Source organism: Alternaria conjuncta, assembly GCF_024043145.1.
Source record: "Alternaria conjuncta strain BMP 0040 chromosome Unknown scaffold_6, whole genome shotgun sequence".
NCBI lineage: Eukaryota > Fungi > Ascomycota > Dothideomycetes > Pleosporales > Pleosporaceae > Alternaria > Alternaria conjuncta.
The window spans coordinates 1,860,196-1,878,355 of NW_026250095.1; the positions used below are offsets into that span (position 1 = coordinate 1,860,196).

General features: G+C 55.4%; 6 protein-coding genes across 6 annotated transcripts; 3 read left to right on the top strand and 3 right to left on the bottom strand.

Annotated features, from left to right (window-relative positions):
- Positions 1–678: 678 nt before the first annotated feature.
- J4E85_005034 (uncharacterized protein) lies at positions 679–1,787 on the bottom strand (the record flags this gene model as incomplete). The annotated part of the gene is made up of 2 exons (XM_051469284.1): positions 679–1,310; positions 1,361–1,787. The coding sequence occupies 2 exons, from the start codon at positions 1,785–1,787 to the stop codon at positions 679–681; spliced, it is 1,059 nt and encodes a 352-aa protein (XP_051327499.1).
- Positions 1,788–3,402: 1,615 nt separating this feature from the next.
- On the top strand, positions 3,403–7,829 carry J4E85_005035 (uncharacterized protein; the record flags this gene model as incomplete). Its single annotated transcript, XM_051469285.1, has 4 exons — positions 3,403–3,491; positions 3,542–4,089; positions 4,141–7,543; positions 7,598–7,829. The coding sequence occupies 4 exons, from the start codon at positions 3,403–3,405 to the stop codon at positions 7,827–7,829; spliced, it is 4,272 nt and encodes a 1,423-aa protein (XP_051327500.1).
- Positions 7,830–8,518: 689 nt separating this feature from the next.
- On the top strand, positions 8,519–10,558 carry J4E85_005036 (uncharacterized protein; the record flags this gene model as incomplete). Its single annotated transcript, XM_051469286.1, has 1 exon — positions 8,519–10,558. The coding sequence occupies one exon, from the start codon at positions 8,519–8,521 to the stop codon at positions 10,556–10,558; it is 2,040 nt and encodes a 679-aa protein (XP_051327501.1).
- A 339-nt stretch (positions 10,559–10,897) lies between these two features.
- Positions 10,898–12,644, bottom strand: J4E85_005037 (uncharacterized protein; the record flags this gene model as incomplete). The annotated part of the gene is made up of 2 exons (XM_051469287.1): positions 10,898–12,546; positions 12,602–12,644. The coding sequence occupies 2 exons, from the start codon at positions 12,642–12,644 to the stop codon at positions 10,898–10,900; spliced, it is 1,692 nt and encodes a 563-aa protein (XP_051327502.1).
- Positions 12,645–13,275: 631 nt separating this feature from the next.
- On the bottom strand, positions 13,276–14,916 carry J4E85_005038 (uncharacterized protein; the record flags this gene model as incomplete). Its single annotated transcript, XM_051469288.1, has 4 exons — positions 13,276–14,619; positions 14,668–14,700; positions 14,747–14,808; positions 14,865–14,916. 4 exons carry the CDS (start codon positions 14,914–14,916, stop codon positions 13,276–13,278), a joined length of 1,491 nt encoding a protein of 496 aa, XP_051327503.1.
- A 1,609-nt stretch (positions 14,917–16,525) lies between these two features.
- J4E85_005039 (uncharacterized protein) lies at positions 16,526–17,755 on the top strand (the record flags this gene model as incomplete). Its single annotated transcript, XM_051469289.1, has 1 exon — positions 16,526–17,755. The coding sequence occupies one exon, from the start codon at positions 16,526–16,528 to the stop codon at positions 17,753–17,755; it is 1,230 nt and encodes a 409-aa protein (XP_051327504.1).
- Between the last annotated feature and the right edge of the window lie 405 nt (positions 17,756–18,160).

Below are 18,160 nucleotides of genomic sequence, written 5' to 3' on the forward strand. Positions count from 1 at the left end.
GCCGTGCACGCGCGACGTCGACACTGTGCAATTAGAGCGGTAAAGGAGAAGAACAACGCGACGACGCAATGCGACGCGTGTTCTGGGCGAGGATAGACGGTCGTGTTTGATGGCCATTGGGGAGTGGGTATTTCTTTCTTCTTCGTGGCTGGGATGCGCAGAGTGAGGCTCAGCGAGTGACGGTGCATGGCAATGCAGGTTGTGATGATCGCTGGCTGCTGGGGTGCACGTGGGTGGCTGTGGCCGGCTCCGAAGACCGCACGTCGCTGTTGAGTGATTGAGCGCGTGCTGCCGACGCATAACGATCTTCACGTCAGACATTGTTGAATCGCAGGTGTATTGTGAACTCGTGAATTATTATTACGGAGTAATAGGAGTGCACCTGTGATCGCACAGACACGAGACGGAGCTCAAACGTGACAAGACTGAAGATGTAAAGAATTTGAAGAATTTCATTATGTGATGACGTGAAAGTGAAACCGTTGACGATGTCAGATGTAGTCTATGAGACATTCCAGCCCAGAACGTGAAGGGAAAAAAGCCAAGCCTGGCTTGTGAACATGGAACCGATCAGAGGGTTCTTACATGGAGTAACGCCGAGAAATGCAATGGACAATATGTACAGACCGAATGCATCGAATATCGACAATGTGAAGTGAACGCTAATGCAGAGAGAAATCAATCAGGCCTCGCGAGGATCGCGGCAATGGCGTCACAAGGAGCGCAGGGCTGAGGTTTGCGTTGCGGAGCTTCGGCAACTTGAGGCGGACATACGCACTCGTCCTCAGCGGAGCTGGAGTCGGAGACGGAGATCTGACGTGCTTGCGTCAGGCCCGGGGCGTTCATTGGGACGAAGAAAGATTCGCGGCGATCGTACTGCGGGGTGCAAGAGCCGTCTTCGTTTTCTAGGAAAACCGATGCCCGTCTCGAGAAATGGCCTCTGGACGGTGCGTCGTCGCACGAGGGGTATGCAGTGCCCCAGAAGGGCAGCTTTGGAGGCGTGCCTTGGCCGTTGTATGGTACGTAGATGGATCCACCACGCGGCCTCAGGAAAGGGCTTGGGTCGTCAAAGTCCTCGAATGGACTCTCGCTGGCACTCTTGTCCGACTCCTCTTTCGTGGCCTCGAGGTGCGACCTTTGTAGTGCGATCTCGAGCTCTTCTGGCGAGAAAGGTTGCGAGGGATTACGAGTGCGGTCGGAGCCGGTGGCAGGTCTCGAAGGCTGTTGGACGGAGCTGGAGCGGCGAGCGCCTTGTGATTGTTTCCGGCGGGCGTCGCGAGGGTCTTCGGTTGGATTACGGGAGAGGCCCACTAGGCAAGTCAGTAACGCAACGGTTATATGCAAACATAGTCAAACACACCATTGAGCACATCTCCTTCGTCATCGGACGCCTCCTTGATGTTTGCCGGCCTGTCGTCACCGGCGATGCTCGCTCCGATGCCGCTGTCTACCCACTCTTCAGCATCGTAGTCGGAAGAGCAACTTCCTCTCCGACTTCGGTGCATACTGCGGCTGCGGCTTCTTCTCCTAAAGCTGCTCCTGCGGCTCGGTAGCCTGCTACCCATGGGTGAGTACAGCGAGGCGTTGCTGTGGCGGCGCCATGCAGTCGAAAAGCTGAAAGCCTCGAGCTTTTTCTTGTGTTCGGGGTCGACGGCGCGACGGTACTTGAGGGGAGGCATCTTCTCGCCAGGCTTGTAGAAATCCGACTCGGGCTCCTCTGGTTTTGCATTCTTGTGTGAGCCAGCAGTGAGGACGCGCTTTAAGCGAGTGCGGAGATGGCCAGGCATTGTGGGCGAAGAATAACAGAGCGGATGGGTAGTGGCCGGTACGGAGCTGCGAGGGTGATTAAGTGGTAGAAGTGATTAAGGTGGTAAAGTGTGGGTGTTGTGTGAATGCTGGGAGTGCAAAAGCGTTGTTGAAGAACAAGCGCAGAGGCACTCGGAAGGATGGTCCGGTATGATGTCGGCAGCAGGGTGAGGCTGATTAGGGAGTGGGTCGGAGCACAGACGCTGGTGCTATCCTTGCCCTGGTCGGGTGCTGGGCAAAAGATGGAGTATCCGAAACTGCGGTGGGACGCTCCAGAGGTCGGGCGCTGAGCACTGGGGAAGAGGGAGGGTTGGATGATATGGCGACAGCTGCAGCGGATGAAACGCGCAGCAAGGCTAGAAGAAAACGCGGAGAAGCGCCCTGCACTCAATACGGCGCTGTTGGGCGTAGGCTTGGGGGTGACGGAGGCTCGCTACGACGCTGAGCCGAGTCGCGAAGGGGGGGTCAACTGCTCCCACTGCGCGACACTATTGCTGCATGCATCCATGCCTGGCGGTAGAAGTTTTCTAGAATGGAAGCAGGCGCGAAAAGCGCAACAGACGGCGGCGTGAAGCGACTGGGTTGCGGTCGGCCGAGCACCAGCTAGCGACAGCCCAGTGCAGCAAAAGGTGGGCCAGACTGCGCGTGGGTGAGCGCTAGGCTGATGGAGGGTGAACTGCCGTTGGGAGTCGCATCCATGGCTTGCCACTATCGTTAATTCGCGCACCCAGCCCTCATTGAAGGCTCATTCGCTGACTGTCGGATAGTGGCACGCAGGTGCGGAAGGTGGTTGGCATTGGGATGGTGCGTTGAGGTGCACGCCGAGCCTCAGAGCAGCGTATTCGAGGCTGTTCGGATACGCCTGGACTCATGCAAACTTCTAAGTTCTGTCAAGATCTGACGTCCCACCACAGACCAGGCCCATTCAGATTCAGTTGCCGCGTGCCTGCATTCGGCCTACCTCAATACGTCTTGGTCAGGTGCTCGGAAATTGCGCAACTGTGTGGGGTAGATTCGTGTGGGACGCATCGGTGAAGTCATCTCTATATTTGTATGCCACACCGCAACGCGAGAGTGTCGAATATGTAGATATGATACGCCAAGTCATTCACTCTACCATCTATCAAGCAGCACTGCCTTCAAGGTTACTCATCACCTGGACATCCAAGTCACTATGTTTGCCGAGGATCCGCCGACGGCCTCCGACCTCGAATCGAGTGATCGTATACCAGGATGACGCTGCCCCGCATGTCAAACAACTTGCTTTGGCTCCGTGTGCACCTTCACCTGCACCAGCGACAGCTCGAACCGCTGCAATGGGCATGAGGCGCGTCTGTTTGTGGCTGGAACGCGGTAGCTAGCCATGCCATTGGAAGGTGGGGGTCTAGCTCCTGCCGCCAACCCCTCTGCATGACCTCATCGGCGTCGAGCTAGGTAGCTACAACAAACGCCAGCACGCCGTGGACCTCACGAGCTGTGCCCTGCTTTCTGCTACTCTAGTCCCGCGCTTGACCTGATCCTTGACTACAACTAGAGCCTTCCAAGCTCATCCTTCCGCTTCATTGCATCCTAGCTACCTAGGCAAACAGCAACACCATGGAGAAGATCAAGAGCGTCCTTCACGGACACAAGAAGGATGACACTGTTGCCCACGATGCGCCTACATCCTCTTCCACTGCTGAGGGGTATGTGCTTACATCGCCTTGATTGCAGCCCGTGCTAATATCAATCCCAGCCAGGAACACCCAATCTACGACAGCCAAACATCCGAGCGCAAGGCACGGAATGACACTCCGGGAGAGCCAATGTACAACATAAAGACAACCAGTGGCGCTCCATACACAGAATTGGCTCACGGAAGCGGCTCAGCAGGCCTTCACGGAAGTGGTGCACATGGAACACCCACACATGTTGGTACCGATGGCCCTATTGGGACGACGGCAGCGGCGACCGGAGCTCATGACCCAATCCGGACGCAAGATTACTCTACTACCTCGCAGCCTCTCCAAAGTGGAACCGCGACTGCTGGAGGAGCTCAACGTCCCGATGCCTACCCCCATGGCCACACCGCAGACCCAAGCGTCGCGAGCATCAAGAGCGGCGTTATTGGATTTGGTCCGGGAGCCAACCAGGGACATGCTGCCATGTCGACACACAACCCCACTCAGGAGTATCTGGGTCAAGACCAAGTAGTTGGAGGTGGAGATCATGAAACTGCCGGAATGACCAGGGGAGCGGGAATGACCGAAGGAACAGGCGTTAATCCAGGCCAGACATATCCTCGTACGTAGATCTAATCTACTATCTAATGCGCAAGACCTGACCAGACCGCAGAATCCAGTGCCATCGGTGGTGATTCAACAGGCGCTAATCCTGCCTACGCGAGAGAAACCCAACCATATGAGAACACGCTGCGACAGGAGAGCTACACCGCCGATACTGATCGATCCTTCCCTCTCGCGGGCGGTGTCATCTCAAAACCTCATCAAGATCCCACATCTACCCAATACCCGACTGAGCACACCTCCCCTCTCCAGAACAAAGGCATCAGCGAACTCGACTCTGGCACAACAGAGAGGGGAGTCGGTGTTCATGACAGCCCTTCTCAAGATAGTTATGGGAGGGAAGGGTTGGCTGGAGCAGCCGCCGCCGCTACTGCCATTGGCGCTTCTCAGGCACACTCACAGCCAGAAAGGCAGCCAGAGGCACAGGGTGCTCGGAACCGAGGTCTACATACTCGCCAGCTTTCATACAGACATGTTGCACCGGGAGACACTACGGGAACTCCTCAGGCAGGCACTGTTTCGAGCCAGCCGACGTCCAGCCACCATCCCGAAGCTTTGGCAGCTGCTACTGCGGCGGCCACCACTGCAGCCGCCTCGAATTCTTCCGCTCTTCCTGCATCTACTCAGGGGAATGAGCACAGATCCCGGGATGTCAACGCGGCAGAAGCTCTTCAGCCTATCGCTGGAGCTCCGATGACTGGAATGTCGAGCACTGGTGAGCGCCCAGTAAACCCCCGACTTGAGTCACATAGGCACATTCCTGGCGAATACATCGCTACACCTAGCGACGAGAAGACATTCCTCAACTACGCCCCCGTTATTCAATCCTCATCCACAGACACAAGCGCACCGATTGCGGCCGCGGAGCCTACGTCTACATTGGACCCATCTCACGTTCAGCATTCGAGCATTGACCCCACATCTACAAGCGAACCTCATGAGCTGAGACACACTGGAACACTTGGAGAGCCTCAGCCAAAGTACGCAGATGACCACCACTACGCTCGCGATGCTGCCATTGCTGGAGGACTTGGTGCTGGCGCAGCGGGCTTAGGCGCGCATGCAGCTTCGAAGGATCACGACACCAAGGACGTTGCTGGTAGCCAGCCGTTGTACGAAGAATCTAGCCCGTACAGTAGCAAGATGCTCGACCCTCGTGTTCTAGGCGCTTCTAAGCCAGAGGAGCAGAGATTCGATGAGCAGAGGTTCGATCCATCGGCCAAAACTGAGACGGCTCCTACCAGTGGTTCAGCTATTTCTGGCCCTCCTGTCTCGCATAATCAGTCCGAGACCGCAGACTCACAGCACAGTTACGGCCGTGATGCTGCAGTATTGGGTACAGGTGCTGTAGGAGCCGCTGGAATGCACCACATCCTTCACCAGAACGATACTCCTAGCACTACTACCTCTGCAATGCCCGAAAACTCATCTTACCCTTCTGCCACGGGATCGAATGTTGCTGCTCCTCAGCCAACCTCAAACTTCTCTAAGCCGCTCACCACTGCGAGTACCTCTGCCTCTCAGCCTGTTGCGAATGATCATTTCTACGGTGCCACAGGAGCCCCCGCACCAATTTCAGACACGAGTGCACAACAACCATCAAGTGGTCTAGGTCAGACATCTAGCGCCAGCGCGGTTCCTGAAAGACATCCAGAGCACCACTATGGTCGCGATGCTGGCCTCGCCGGAGCTGGCGCTGCTGCCGCCGGTGGTCTCTATGCTGCCAACCGTGACAACACCGACAGCGGACCAGCTTCCAGCACTATCGGACCTCATTCGAGCAACGCTGCCAACATCGTGGACCCTAGGGTTCAGCCAGAGCCAAGCAAACAGATACACCACAACGTCGGACCAACAGCTGAGGACCCTGCTTCGCGCACGATCGGCCCGCACAGTAGCAACATTGCCAATATCGTCGACCCAAGAGTTAAGCCTGATCCATCCAAGCAAAAGGAACATACCACAGTTGGACCGCATCAGTCAGACACATTGAATCGCCTGGATCCCAAGGTTGACGAGAAGGCTGGCCAGCAGAGTGAGCATCATTATGGTCGGGATACTGCTTTGGTTGGAGGTGCAGGCGCCGCCGGTTACGGTGCATACCAAGCCGGAAATGCGTACGGCGATCACAAGACGACACAGCCTGAAGCATACGAAGCTGGCACTGCTGGCACTGCGTATGGTAACCAGAGCATGACACAGCGAGCACAAGACGCTATCAATGCGTACGGAGACCACAAGATGACTCAGCCTGCCGCTTCCATGCCAGACCAGAGATACGATCCCACGGCTGCCGGCGCACGAGCAACCAACCCAGTTTCTCCAACAAGTCAATACAACTACAACGACCCCACTACCCAAAGCAATGTCAACCGCACTGATCCCAACGACCACATCAACAGGAATGTCGCGCTTGGAGGAGCAGGTCTTGCAGCTGCCGGATTGGGAGCAGGAGCTTACGCTGGATCCAAACATGACGACAACACTACTCAGCTTCCACTTCGACAGAAGCAAGACATTGCGTCTTCCGGTCAGACTGCGTACCCAACGCAAGGAATGGCACAGGCTTCCTATCCTGTTCACGAGACTAGCACGAGTACATCATACCCCACCACAGGTACCATCGCGCCTTCCGGTCAAACCGCGTACCCAACGCAAGGTATGGCACAGTCTTCCTATCCCATGCACGAGACTAGCACGGGCGGATCGTACCCAAGCTCAGGTACCATCGCACCACACAACACGCATACCCAGGAAATGTCATCTCAACCCTGGGGAGCTGGGGCAGTTCCCGTCAACGACAGTCACGACAAGCGTAACGCGGCTCTTATGGGTGGCGCCGCAGGTGCAGCGGGCCTAGGTGGTGCAGCTTACATCAACTCTCAGAACCAAGACGAACGCGAGGCGGAAGAGCGTCTGAAGAAGATTGCCCATGATCGCGAGAAGGAGCAGCATAGACTCGACAAGGAACAGCACAAGCATGACAAAGAAGTGCACAAGCACGACAAGGCCGTCGCAGCACACGAGAAAGACGAACATCGTCTGGCCAAGGAACATGAGAAGGAGCAAGCGCGTCTGGTCAAGGAACAACATCACCGTGAGGAGGAGCTTGAGAAGGAGAACGAAGGCGAAGAGAAGAAGAAGCACGGTCTGCTTGGATTTTTGCATCGTGACAAGTCCAAGAAAGAAAAGTCGACTGCCAGTCCTGAGTCTTCACCACGCCAGTCTCGAGATTACAGTCCTAGACACTCCAGAGATTATGGCGATGATCACCCCGATTCACCACGCTGGAAGGGCAAGCACCTTCTTCACAAGGACCCACCGAAAGGCCACCCCGCCCGTGAGGCTATGGAGCACCAGCAGATGACCGATTCAACTGGTTCGGTAGGAAAGAGGGAGCACATGGGTGTTGATGGTCCGATTGGCAACCCAACCATGATCTCGGGCGATCGGTAAGTTCATTCTGTTCATTCCAACAGCTTTGATTAATTCTAACATACACACAGCGAAACTCAGCATGGCGTCTACGGTGCGCATCCCATCTCGGATTTAGACCGCGACACCACGGTCACTGAGCCACACACTGGTCTGCCCATGAACACCGGGCGCTTCGGCACCGGTGCTGGCGGAACTGACGGTAACCCTGCCATCCATGGCCACCACGAACATTCTGGTCCGGCACCGGGTCAGAGCACTACGGATTGGGAGGCCATCAGGAAGGGCAACACACCATACTAATTTCTTGATGGAATGATGGATTATGATAATCAACGTATACGAATAATGATTTCACGGGATGCACGTATGAATGCAATGGCTAGCTGAATATGATCTGATTCAATTTTCTCATCTTAGCGTTCTGACTGAGTAACATCTGAAGTTGAGCACATTAGCGCAAGGTCGTGAATCACAGAACCCAGTCTTTACCCCAGACTACTACCTTGATCTTCACCCCACGAACACGAACAACAACCGCGGCACCGGCTGAAGTCTGCATAACAATTTCTATACAACCAGCTCTAAATCTTGTGTAACGTTGCGACGGAGAAATTGTGTCCGTGATGATCTCACAGATCGCGGGGAAGAAGTGGGGCTCCTCATATGGATCCTGGCTCGGAAAGGCGCCGTCGGTTGATTCGCGATGGGCCAGATACGAAGGCACGCGTAGCTCCATGCTTTTTACAGAAATACTCCGCGGCGCGAGAGCGAATAATGGCACGGCGCTAGCGGTATGCACGGCGCACGTCACGAATGTAAATCTGGAGAAAGAACGATGGTGACGAGGATCCTCGCATTCGGATCATGGGATGCGCGGTAAACTTAATCGCAAAGAGGAGGACGGACTATGTAAAGAAAGGGGATCGCTACATGCTGAAAGGCATGGTAGTGTTTGGGATTTCTCTAACTACAGATTCTATCTGCCCATCATGAAGCTCTGCAGCTCACTTGCTTTCATACCTTTGTTCCAGCTGGGTTTCGCACTCCTCGATGTCGACGCTATAGTAGACAAGCACTACGGCAACGACGCAGCATGGTACCGCGACCGCATTCCTCTTTTCGAGTCGAGCGACCAGGACATAACTGATGTGTACTACTACCGATGGTCCATTTTCCGCGCCCATCAACGCGATCTCGGTGCTTACGGCTACATTTCTACTGAATTCCTTGACGACGTCGGCTGGCAGACCAAACCTTTCGCAAGTCTAAACGATGCAACAGGCTTCCATCTCTTGGAGGGACGATGGTGCCGCGACCGCCGCTTCAAAGAAGACTACGCGACATTCATGTACAGCAACGACAGCAACAGTCGCCAATTCTCCGAGAGCATGGCCGCAGCAGTCTGGCAAGGCTATCTCGTCGACGGCGTAAAAGAAGACGCAATCAAGCGCCTCTCCGATATGACGCGCGTATATGAAGCCTGGGACGACTCTTTCGACACGTCAAAGGGGCTCTACTACGTCGAGCCCATCCGCGACGCAACCGAATACACAATCTCGTCCATCGACTCGTCGGGCGGCTACGACGGTTTCTTCGGCGGCGATTCCTTCCGGCCCAGTATCAACAGTTATCAGTATGCCAATGCGCTTGCTATCGCCAATATGGCGTCTCTAGCCGGCTCCGTGAACAGCACCGTTGATACATATACCACCCGCGCCGAAGCACTCAAACAGCGCGTTCAGGAAGCTCTCTGGAACACAACCTTTTCCCACTTCATCGACCGCTACCAAGTCGACAACGAAAACGTAACTTACTGGGACCCGATCCGCGGCCGCGAACTCGTCGGCATGGTCCCTTGGACCCACGACCTACCCGACGATAACGCAGACTACGCACAAGCCTGGAGTCACATCCTCGACAGCGGAAAACTAAAGGGAGAAGCCGGTCTAAGGACTGTAGAACCCAGTTACGAGTACTACATGCGGCAGTACCGGTACGAAGGCCCCAACCCAGAATGCCAATGGAACGGCCCCGTGTGGCCATTCCAAATGACACAAGTCCTCTCCGGCCTCGCCAACTTCCTGGATCACTACGAAAAGGGCAAAGAGACGGGTGTTATCAACAGCGATGACTACACGAACCTCCTCCGTCAATACGCACAGCTACACCGGAACCCCGACACAAAGATTTTGGATCTAGAAGAAGACTACTACCCCGACACCGGTCTCCCCATCGTAGGTCTCAAGCGCTCGCACCACTACTTCCACTCCGGCTACGCCGACCTCGTCCTCTCCGGCCTCGTCGGCATACGACCTCGCTCCGACGACGTACTAGAAGTAGCCCCTCTAGCCTCCGCCACCCAACTGTCCTATTTCCGGGCCGAACGCATCCTCTACCATGGCCGCGAAATCGCCGTACAATGGGATAAAGACGGCACCCACTACAGCGGCAACAGCACAGGACTAACCGTCGAAGTCGACGGGAAAGTCGTTGCTACAAGCCCCAATCTCAGCCGCCTCACGGTTGACTTGGAGAGGAAAGCGCCCCCAGCCATCACCCGCAAGCTAGCAAAGTCCATCCAACTCAACTCCACAACCGCCTTCCCCCGTGCGTCTGCCTCAGTCGGTAACTCCAGCCAAGCATCCACATACCCCGCGATCGACGGCCGCATCTGGTTCTATACGGAGCCGGACGCGAAGAACGGGTGGGATACACCCGTTGGTAACGGCTCTTCCGTGTGGTTTGAAATCGACTTTGGGAAGAGTGTTAGTATGAGTAGTGCCGAGCTGGCGTTTTTTGCGGATGAAGAGCAGGGGTTTGCGGCGCCGAAGGGGTACAAGATTGAGGTGCCTGCTGCTGGTGGAAATGGTACGGAGTGGACGGATGTGGAAGGGGCGGTGTATGGGGATGCTGTTGCGAATGGGATTACGGGGGTGGAGTGGAAGGAGGTTGAGGGAGAGAAGGTTAGGGTTATTTTTACGCCGGAGGTGGGGAGGAGGGTTAGGATTGCGGAGTTTAAGGTTTACTAGTTGGGTACGCGGAATTGTATGATGCAGTTTTGGTGCTTACAAGTTCCGCGACCTCGGAGAAATGGTCTTAAGAAAAGAGAGACAGATGGGTGTTACGTAACGCAAACTATGCTTACTTTGCAAGCTTTGGTGTGATATCTAAATCAATAGTAGCATGAATCCATTTACGGGTTTTACTTCCCTACTCGACAAACACATCACGTCAACCCTACGCAGCCATCGTACTAATGCGTTGAGTTATATCAAGATAATATATATTCGCATGAAAATGGGTATGTACAAACTCCCACCAACGCCTCCCAGACAACCCACAGCTCACCACCCATCCCCCCTCCACCATCACCGCCTCCCCGGCCCCAACCCCCCAGCCCACCACCCCGAATCAACCCAATACCTATTCTCCACCTGCGCCGTCTCAACCGCCCTAACCAGTTTCCTCCGATCAACATGCAAATCCGCATGACCATTCGTCGCCTCACCAGGCGTGCGCCTCCCACTCCTTTCCTTCCCCAATCCAGCAAGTCCAGCAAGTCCAGCAAGTCCATCTTCAGCCGCAACCTCAGTATCAGACGTCGACACCGGCGACACAGACCGCGGTGTCGAGGAAGTAGGCGAGGGGGAACTGTACGGAGAGTACGATGTCGGTATAGCGCCTAGGATGCGGCCAGCGGCGAAGACGCAGCCGCCGATTGCGTGCCGGATTAGGGAGTCGCCGGTTAGACTGCCGATGATGAAGACGTCGCGGGCGACTTCGAGGGACGTGGCTTCTGCTTTGGCGCGGAGGGTGCGGCCGGAGATTAGGTGGATGGAAGGCGTGTCGGGAGGAGTAGTGTGCTCGGGTGTGTTGAGGATCTCGGCAATGAGGTTGGTGGAGAGGAAGTCTAGGGTTCCGCGGCGGCCGACGACGTAGGCTAGGCCGCCTACTTCGCGCGTGATGGTTTCGCCTGATGGGAGGCGGAGGGTGACGGTCGCTGTTTTTCCAGACGTTGATGCGCTGATGACTTCGGCGTTGGGCAGGCCTTCGTAGAGGGACCAGTCGCGCTGTTGGAATGGGTTTGATTTCCGTCGGACTGAGGGTGACTTTGCGGTTTTCTTCTTGGAGGCGATTGCTGCAAGCTTCATTTGGCGATAGACTGTCGCATACTCGGGGTATGCGGTATGGTGGCAGCCTCGTAGTGGAGACGGCCTCTTCTCAGGAGCCCACTGGTAGATATGTATGATCCTGCGAGTCGGAGGTGCTGAAATGATGACATCGGCAGCGGAGAATCCAGATCCAATGACAAGCAGAGGCGCTTCTGGCGACTCCATCTGCGCAACGGGCGCGAGGTACTGAGGTGGCGGGATGTTGACCGTGAAGATACCAGAGGCAAGCACAAGATGCTTGCACCGGATCCCAAGACTGCCAATGGAGAACCCGCGAACCGTTCGATGTACGTTCTCGACCTTCAAGCCTGTATATATGCTATCGGCGATGCCCACCGCCTCCGGGTATGTCCTCAGATAGTCGGCAACTTCCACCCTGGATGGTCGCACGAATTCGGCTTCATCCTCCCTCCCACTCTTAGCCAGATGATCCGCGTACGAATAGCCCGGGAGGCTCAGCTGTTCCGCATAGCTCAGTGTCCCAATGTCAGCGCTCGCAGAGACAGGGTTCTCCGCCCACTGTCCGCCTGCATGCGCCGTGTCTCCAATCGCGACATGAGGTATCGCCTTGTCAGGCTCGTATCGCCACTCAATGCAGGACGTGGGATTCAACTCGGTGTCGGCATTCGGGCGAACGAGGGTATCGAGCAGCGTGTTGACGGGCAGCGCCTGGGTCGAGTAGCGCAACGAGGACAGGAAATGCGCGTAGAGGTCTGGCGTCAGATGCAGCAGGTTGGGCGATTTCTGCAGTTTCGCGTCGAGAATCGCGTCATGATGGCCGCCAATGTAGTAGGGGATATGGCCGTGTAGGATGTACGAGAGGATGAGCGCGGACGGCCCATTGCCTGGAATTTGTAATCAGCATGTCGCCTCGGAGCGCGTGGTATTCTCAGGGCGTACCAATGATCAACGTGTCGACGCATTTCGGAAGCGAACGAGCCATGGACTATTGCAGCTGAAGGCCATGGGGAAGTGAAGACCGGCAAGGGCGAAGGGAAGGGCGGATGGGGCTGTCAATAGTGTATGTCTTCAACATGACGGCTTCTTATTTTCTTCGGCGCTAGAAGCGGCGGAACAGGGACCGCAGTGGGGGACGTCGGGTCTCGCCTTCCAGATTGGAGGGGTCGGTTGCGAGCCGTCGCTGACCAAGCTGATGCATGGGTGAAAGTGCCGTATCATGGTGATGATTCAGGATTCAGGCGCAGTGTGGAATCGATGGATTGCGTGATCGCTGCACGAGAGCGACGCGTGAGACGCACGCGGTCACTGCATGGCCGTGGGGGTGCGCTTGCAAGTGCGGGGCAGGCAAAGGTAGAATAGCATTAAACTCTAAATCCAGATGAAAGTCAACTATGGTATCTCGTCCTAACTGTCGCGCTCCAAACCGCCCTGTAAACTACGAGTTGCAAAACTCTGCGCAAGAAAAAGAGCGTGCACTTTGTGATTATCGATCTTGTGACTATCGATTTCAAAGCACCGGGATTACCCGTGGGATCCAAGAGTGAAATCGGTCCTGCCAAACGCTACCCCACATCTCACGTCCGCGTCTAGTCCGCGAGACGACCCATGGTTCTCTAGTATCTGTACGTGACGGTATTACGCTCTGCAACGGGCGAAACGTCAGGGGCCTGTTGCTGAGGCACGTTGAGATCGGGAGTCCGAGGTCGTTCGGCCCGCGGGCGCATGTGGTCATCCTCTTCTTGAATCGTCGGTTGCGCACCGTGCATGGTCAGATTGTTGGCAGAGCTCTCTTGCCGGCCCAGGTATGATGGAGTAGATTGAAAGCCTGGGTGATATGGGTCTGGTGAGCCACCGTAATTGTTCGTCGACGTAGAGTTTTGGTACGATGCTGGAGGTGTGTAGGTAGTCGTATAGTGATCGGCAAATGGGTTCTCTTCTTGCGCGCTGGGTTGTGTGCGGCCTGGTGCAGCTTGCAGTGACGGGGGAAGAGAGCTGTTGTCATTGCCATGGTTAGTAGCCAGTGCGCTGGGTTGTGTCGTTCCGAAATCCATAGGGGCCAGCGAAGGCGCGTCGTTGTGCGATGGGAGATTTGACAGCCCGGGAGACTGCGCAGGCACACCAGCTGGACTACTGGTGCCGTTGGGTGGTGGCGCGTAGGCTCCGTTCTGCACTGGTGGAGAGGGTGAGGCACCCATGAATTTACGAGCTTGGAGGATGGCGCGCTGGTGCTTGGAGGCAGCGAGGGACAGCTGCTCGTTGGTTTCGATGAGAGTGAGCATAGTGTCATCGTCAGGCGCTGGGTTGTCGCAGGCGATGTAGCCGTGTATACTGCGCTGGGCGGCCGTGCAGCGCTCAGCGAATTCCTTGACCAAGTCGTTGCCGAGCAGTTCATTCGCTGGTGTAGACTGTACGAGCTGGAGGAGTAGCTTGGCCGATGTACGTGCTTCCTCGATGCGCCCCGCGAGCTCCACGGGTGGCGGCAACGACTTGGAAGACGACTTGTGTCCGCCTGAACCGAAGCCGCCGTGTATGTTCTGTGAGCCCGACCAGCCTGGCGCATTGAGCTTCCGGGGGCCAAACTGCTTTGCCGCGGCTGCCATGAGACCCTTCTCCTTCCTGTACATGGCGAAGAGCGTGTTCAGGTTGGTGTCGTATGCCTTCTCGCGCTCCATTGAATCCAGCGTCTCCTTGACGATTTGCGCGACACTGGGGTCTTGCCCATGGCGAAGTAGGTGTTTGACCGTGTCTGCGAATTGCTTGTCGAGGTTCTTGGTGAAGGAGGGCCCTGGGTTGTCGGCCAGGATCCTAATGAGCATGACAGAATTGTACTGGACATGAGGGCGGTTGAAGTTCTCTTTGGAGAGGAAGATGCGGATCTGTCTGGCGGCGGCTGCGGCTGCGCTGGGGCTTGCGACGGCGGACTCGACAATGGTAGGCAAGTGGAGGACCTCTTCACCCTGGGCATGTTAGTATGCCGTGTGGAAGTTATGGGTTACCAAACATACCGAGTTGGCGGCACCAGACTCGCAGAAGAGCATCTACTCGCTGTCAGCTTGGTGGATGCGACGAAGCGGTATGACCTACCACTCCCTTGGTAGCATTGGCCTCGGGCGTGTCGGCGTTTGTATCAATATTGACATCCTGGGCTGCGTGCGCTGTCAGTGTTAGGGTGGAATAAGGAAACGAAGGCGATGCGACGCACAGGATCGTTTGCGCATCAAACTGCCCAACTTGAGGCGCTTCTTGAGGTCCATATCTGCCTTGGTAGCGGGGCCGTTCCGCAACGTAAAACGGTCGCAAGGGTATTTGAGGGCAGCTGCGCAAAAAGAAAGCACAGAAGCGCAGAGAGGCCAGAGTCGCGAGGCCGGGGCGTAAGCGTAAAGGAGGCAGATGCGGTACTATCGAGGTGTTGATCGAGGCCTCCAACGCGCCTTCCTCGCGCGGACGGACGGTTACCTAGGTAGGGCTGCGCCTCTTGTCGCCAAGCCATGACAGACTCGCGAAGCACGACGGCCGACGTAAACAGCCGCGTATAACGTGTGGCGACGCTGCACCCATCTCAGTGCTGTTCTCCCATCTACTCCTCTCCTTCGGCACATCTACGCGTCCTGGATGGCGTAGGCTGTGCCAAGACCTGCCATCGGCCTTTACCTGCAGACCCCACTGGCCCGTAGTCTGCGTTAATCGGACCCTTTCCGTTCATCCACCTTGGGGCCATCGCAGAATACGTCGACACTGTAGCACATGACCGGGTTCCTAGCCTGTGGCACCGCCGCGTGATACCATGTCGCGCCTATTCGACGGGCGACACCAAGATGAGGAGGCCAAAGGCGGTTGAACACAGAACCAAACCAGGGCAGCGATGACAATAATTTCCTTTGTCGCCGAGCGAGGTATGACGGTGACGAGTTTGAGCACAGTACCGATATAGCCGTTCCAACGCGACTGTATGCTGCAAGATACGTCAACATCACGTCGCAGCATGACTCTTCAGTAGCACCCGATTTCACCTCGTCCTCGACGAAGTCTGGCGCAGCCAAGCATGGCTTTCATCAACCGACACTGTCAGCGATACCCCATCTGAGCGCAAGAGTATTGAGCGTCACGCGTACCTGCAGATATCAAGACTCACACCCGTGAACTGACCCAAGATTGATGAATCAGTTACGTCACTCCGCTAGCATTGGCACGATGGGAGGCACCCAATTGCTGCAGCCTGCTGCGACTATACTATTCCGCTGTTAGTGTTGGAGGCTGCGACTACCTCAAAAGTGTCGCGGAGTGCTTCGCTTTATCTGGCGTTAGCGTTTTGCTAGACCCTCACATTATTCTCCGCCTGCAGTGTGGCTACCTGCACTTGCAACACCAGCTGAAAGAAGCTCGTTTGGGTTAATCTGTACTTTGGAGCATACCCCAGGTATAACAGTACCCATTCTGAGAGACTCGTAACACAAATTACCTTTACCCTGAGGGCGCAATTTCAAGAAGAGGTCCAAGTAGAAGGAAAAGTCTCTTGTGAGGTCACAAATAACTTGCGATTCATCATCTCGCTCAGCTGCTGAGTTGTCACTCCTAACTCAAGGCGATACGCCGACAAGGTTCAAGGATCGGCGCGCTCGGCAAGCGATCATTCCTACAGGATGCGGAGCCATGGCTTGGCTAAACGTCATTCCTCATGCACACTGGGCCCATTCCTGAGACACAGCAACAGCCACTCGTCAAGTCCTGGTCAAGTGCCAGGCACAAAGTATATGACCTCGACCATGGCCCTCGCCTCCCTTTGTCCCGTGCAATACACCCACCTCCTGACCTCACCAACCCACCAGGCACCCGCGCCTTTGTCTAACATTACCATCATACAAAATGGCTCCCGAATCCGCTTCCGCCATGGCTGGCCGTGTTCGAATGCGCACCGAAGAAACCGAACAAGACCGCATCACCAGAGAAAACTCAGGCTTCGCCGCATTTGAAGCAGACATGCCGAAACTTACCAGCCGATTCAGCTTCTCCCTCAAAGACAACCTTTCGTCATATTTTGGTCGCAAGAACCCTTTCTACAACAACGTTAACCCAGAGACCGACTATGTGTGGATCTTGGATACTACAGCATACCAGAATCGCCTAGGAAGGTGGAATGCCGAGTTTGTTGCTGCCTATTTCGTCAAGAACAGTGGCAAGGATCTCTCCAAGATCGTCGCATGGGTCAGTGAGAAGATCGGCTTAGCAGACGACGAGCAAGCCAGGGCAACCGTCGCGCAGAGGCTCCAGCCTTTTGCGGACCAGATCCTTCCCGCGCATGCCGTCCAAATCGATCTACTGGGTATCAACACCAGACTGGGTCCCAGCGGACGCGACGGCATCAGCTCCGATGTCTTGGCTATTCCAGGGAACGACTACAAGGAAGGCCAAGTCAACAAGTTCAAGGCCGTCAACGCTGATGCGACGCCATTCAACATCACTTTCGCCAAACCCAAGGGCTGGGCCATCCTTTCCGACGTGGACGACACTATCAAGAAGACGCTAACATCTTCACCCGTCGGTATCCTGACCACCACCTTCGCCGAAGAGCCAGAGCCTATCAAGGGTATGCCAGAATTGTACAGGCACATTGTACAAAAGCTCGACAACCCGCCCTTCTGGTATCTCTCCGCATCACCATACAACCTCTACCCATTCCTTCGCAAGTTCCGCGAGCAATACTACCCCAACGGCACCATGATCCTACGCGATGCCAGCTGGATGAATCTTGCCGGCTTTCTCGCAAACTTGACTCAGGGCACCGAGGCCTACAAGGTCGACCGCATCGAGAAGGTCCACGGATGGTTTCCCAAACGCAAGTTCATTCTCATCGGCGACTCGACGCAAACAGACCCTGAATCTTATGGTGAAGCCTACCGCAAGTTTGGCAAGAACTGGATCGGCGCTATTTACATCAGGAAAGTCACGGGCGTAGCGGAGATGGACGAAGGCAGGAAGAACGACCCGGAACGATTCGAGAAGGCGTTTAAGGGTGTACCTAAGGATATCTGGTATATCTTCGAGGATGCGCAGGAGCTGTATGCGAAGATTGATGCTTTGCCTAAGATTGAGTAAGAGTTTGATGTCCAGTTTATGAATATTATGGGTCACGAAGGAGCTCATATTGGGCGAGCTTCTTCGTATGGTTCGGGATGGGTGTGACTATTGCTCCTCCGATGCTTTTTGTTTTACGCGAAGTCATATCAACGGGTCAATTATGGCACACGGAGGAGAACATACTGGAGTACGGCGTCCCGTTTATTGTTTACTTTACATAGCCAAGCAACACTATACCCAATTCTATGTTTTATCTTCAACTTTCCTGTACTTTCCTGTTCTTTGAGTTCCCTTATTTTACACGGCAAACACTGACACTGGGAACGATCAAAAGGAATGGTTATCGTTTGTTCTTGCCTATTTATCGCCATGCCTGATGCTGGCAAGCGGAACTGTGAAGAAACTACAGCATTCAATCTCGAA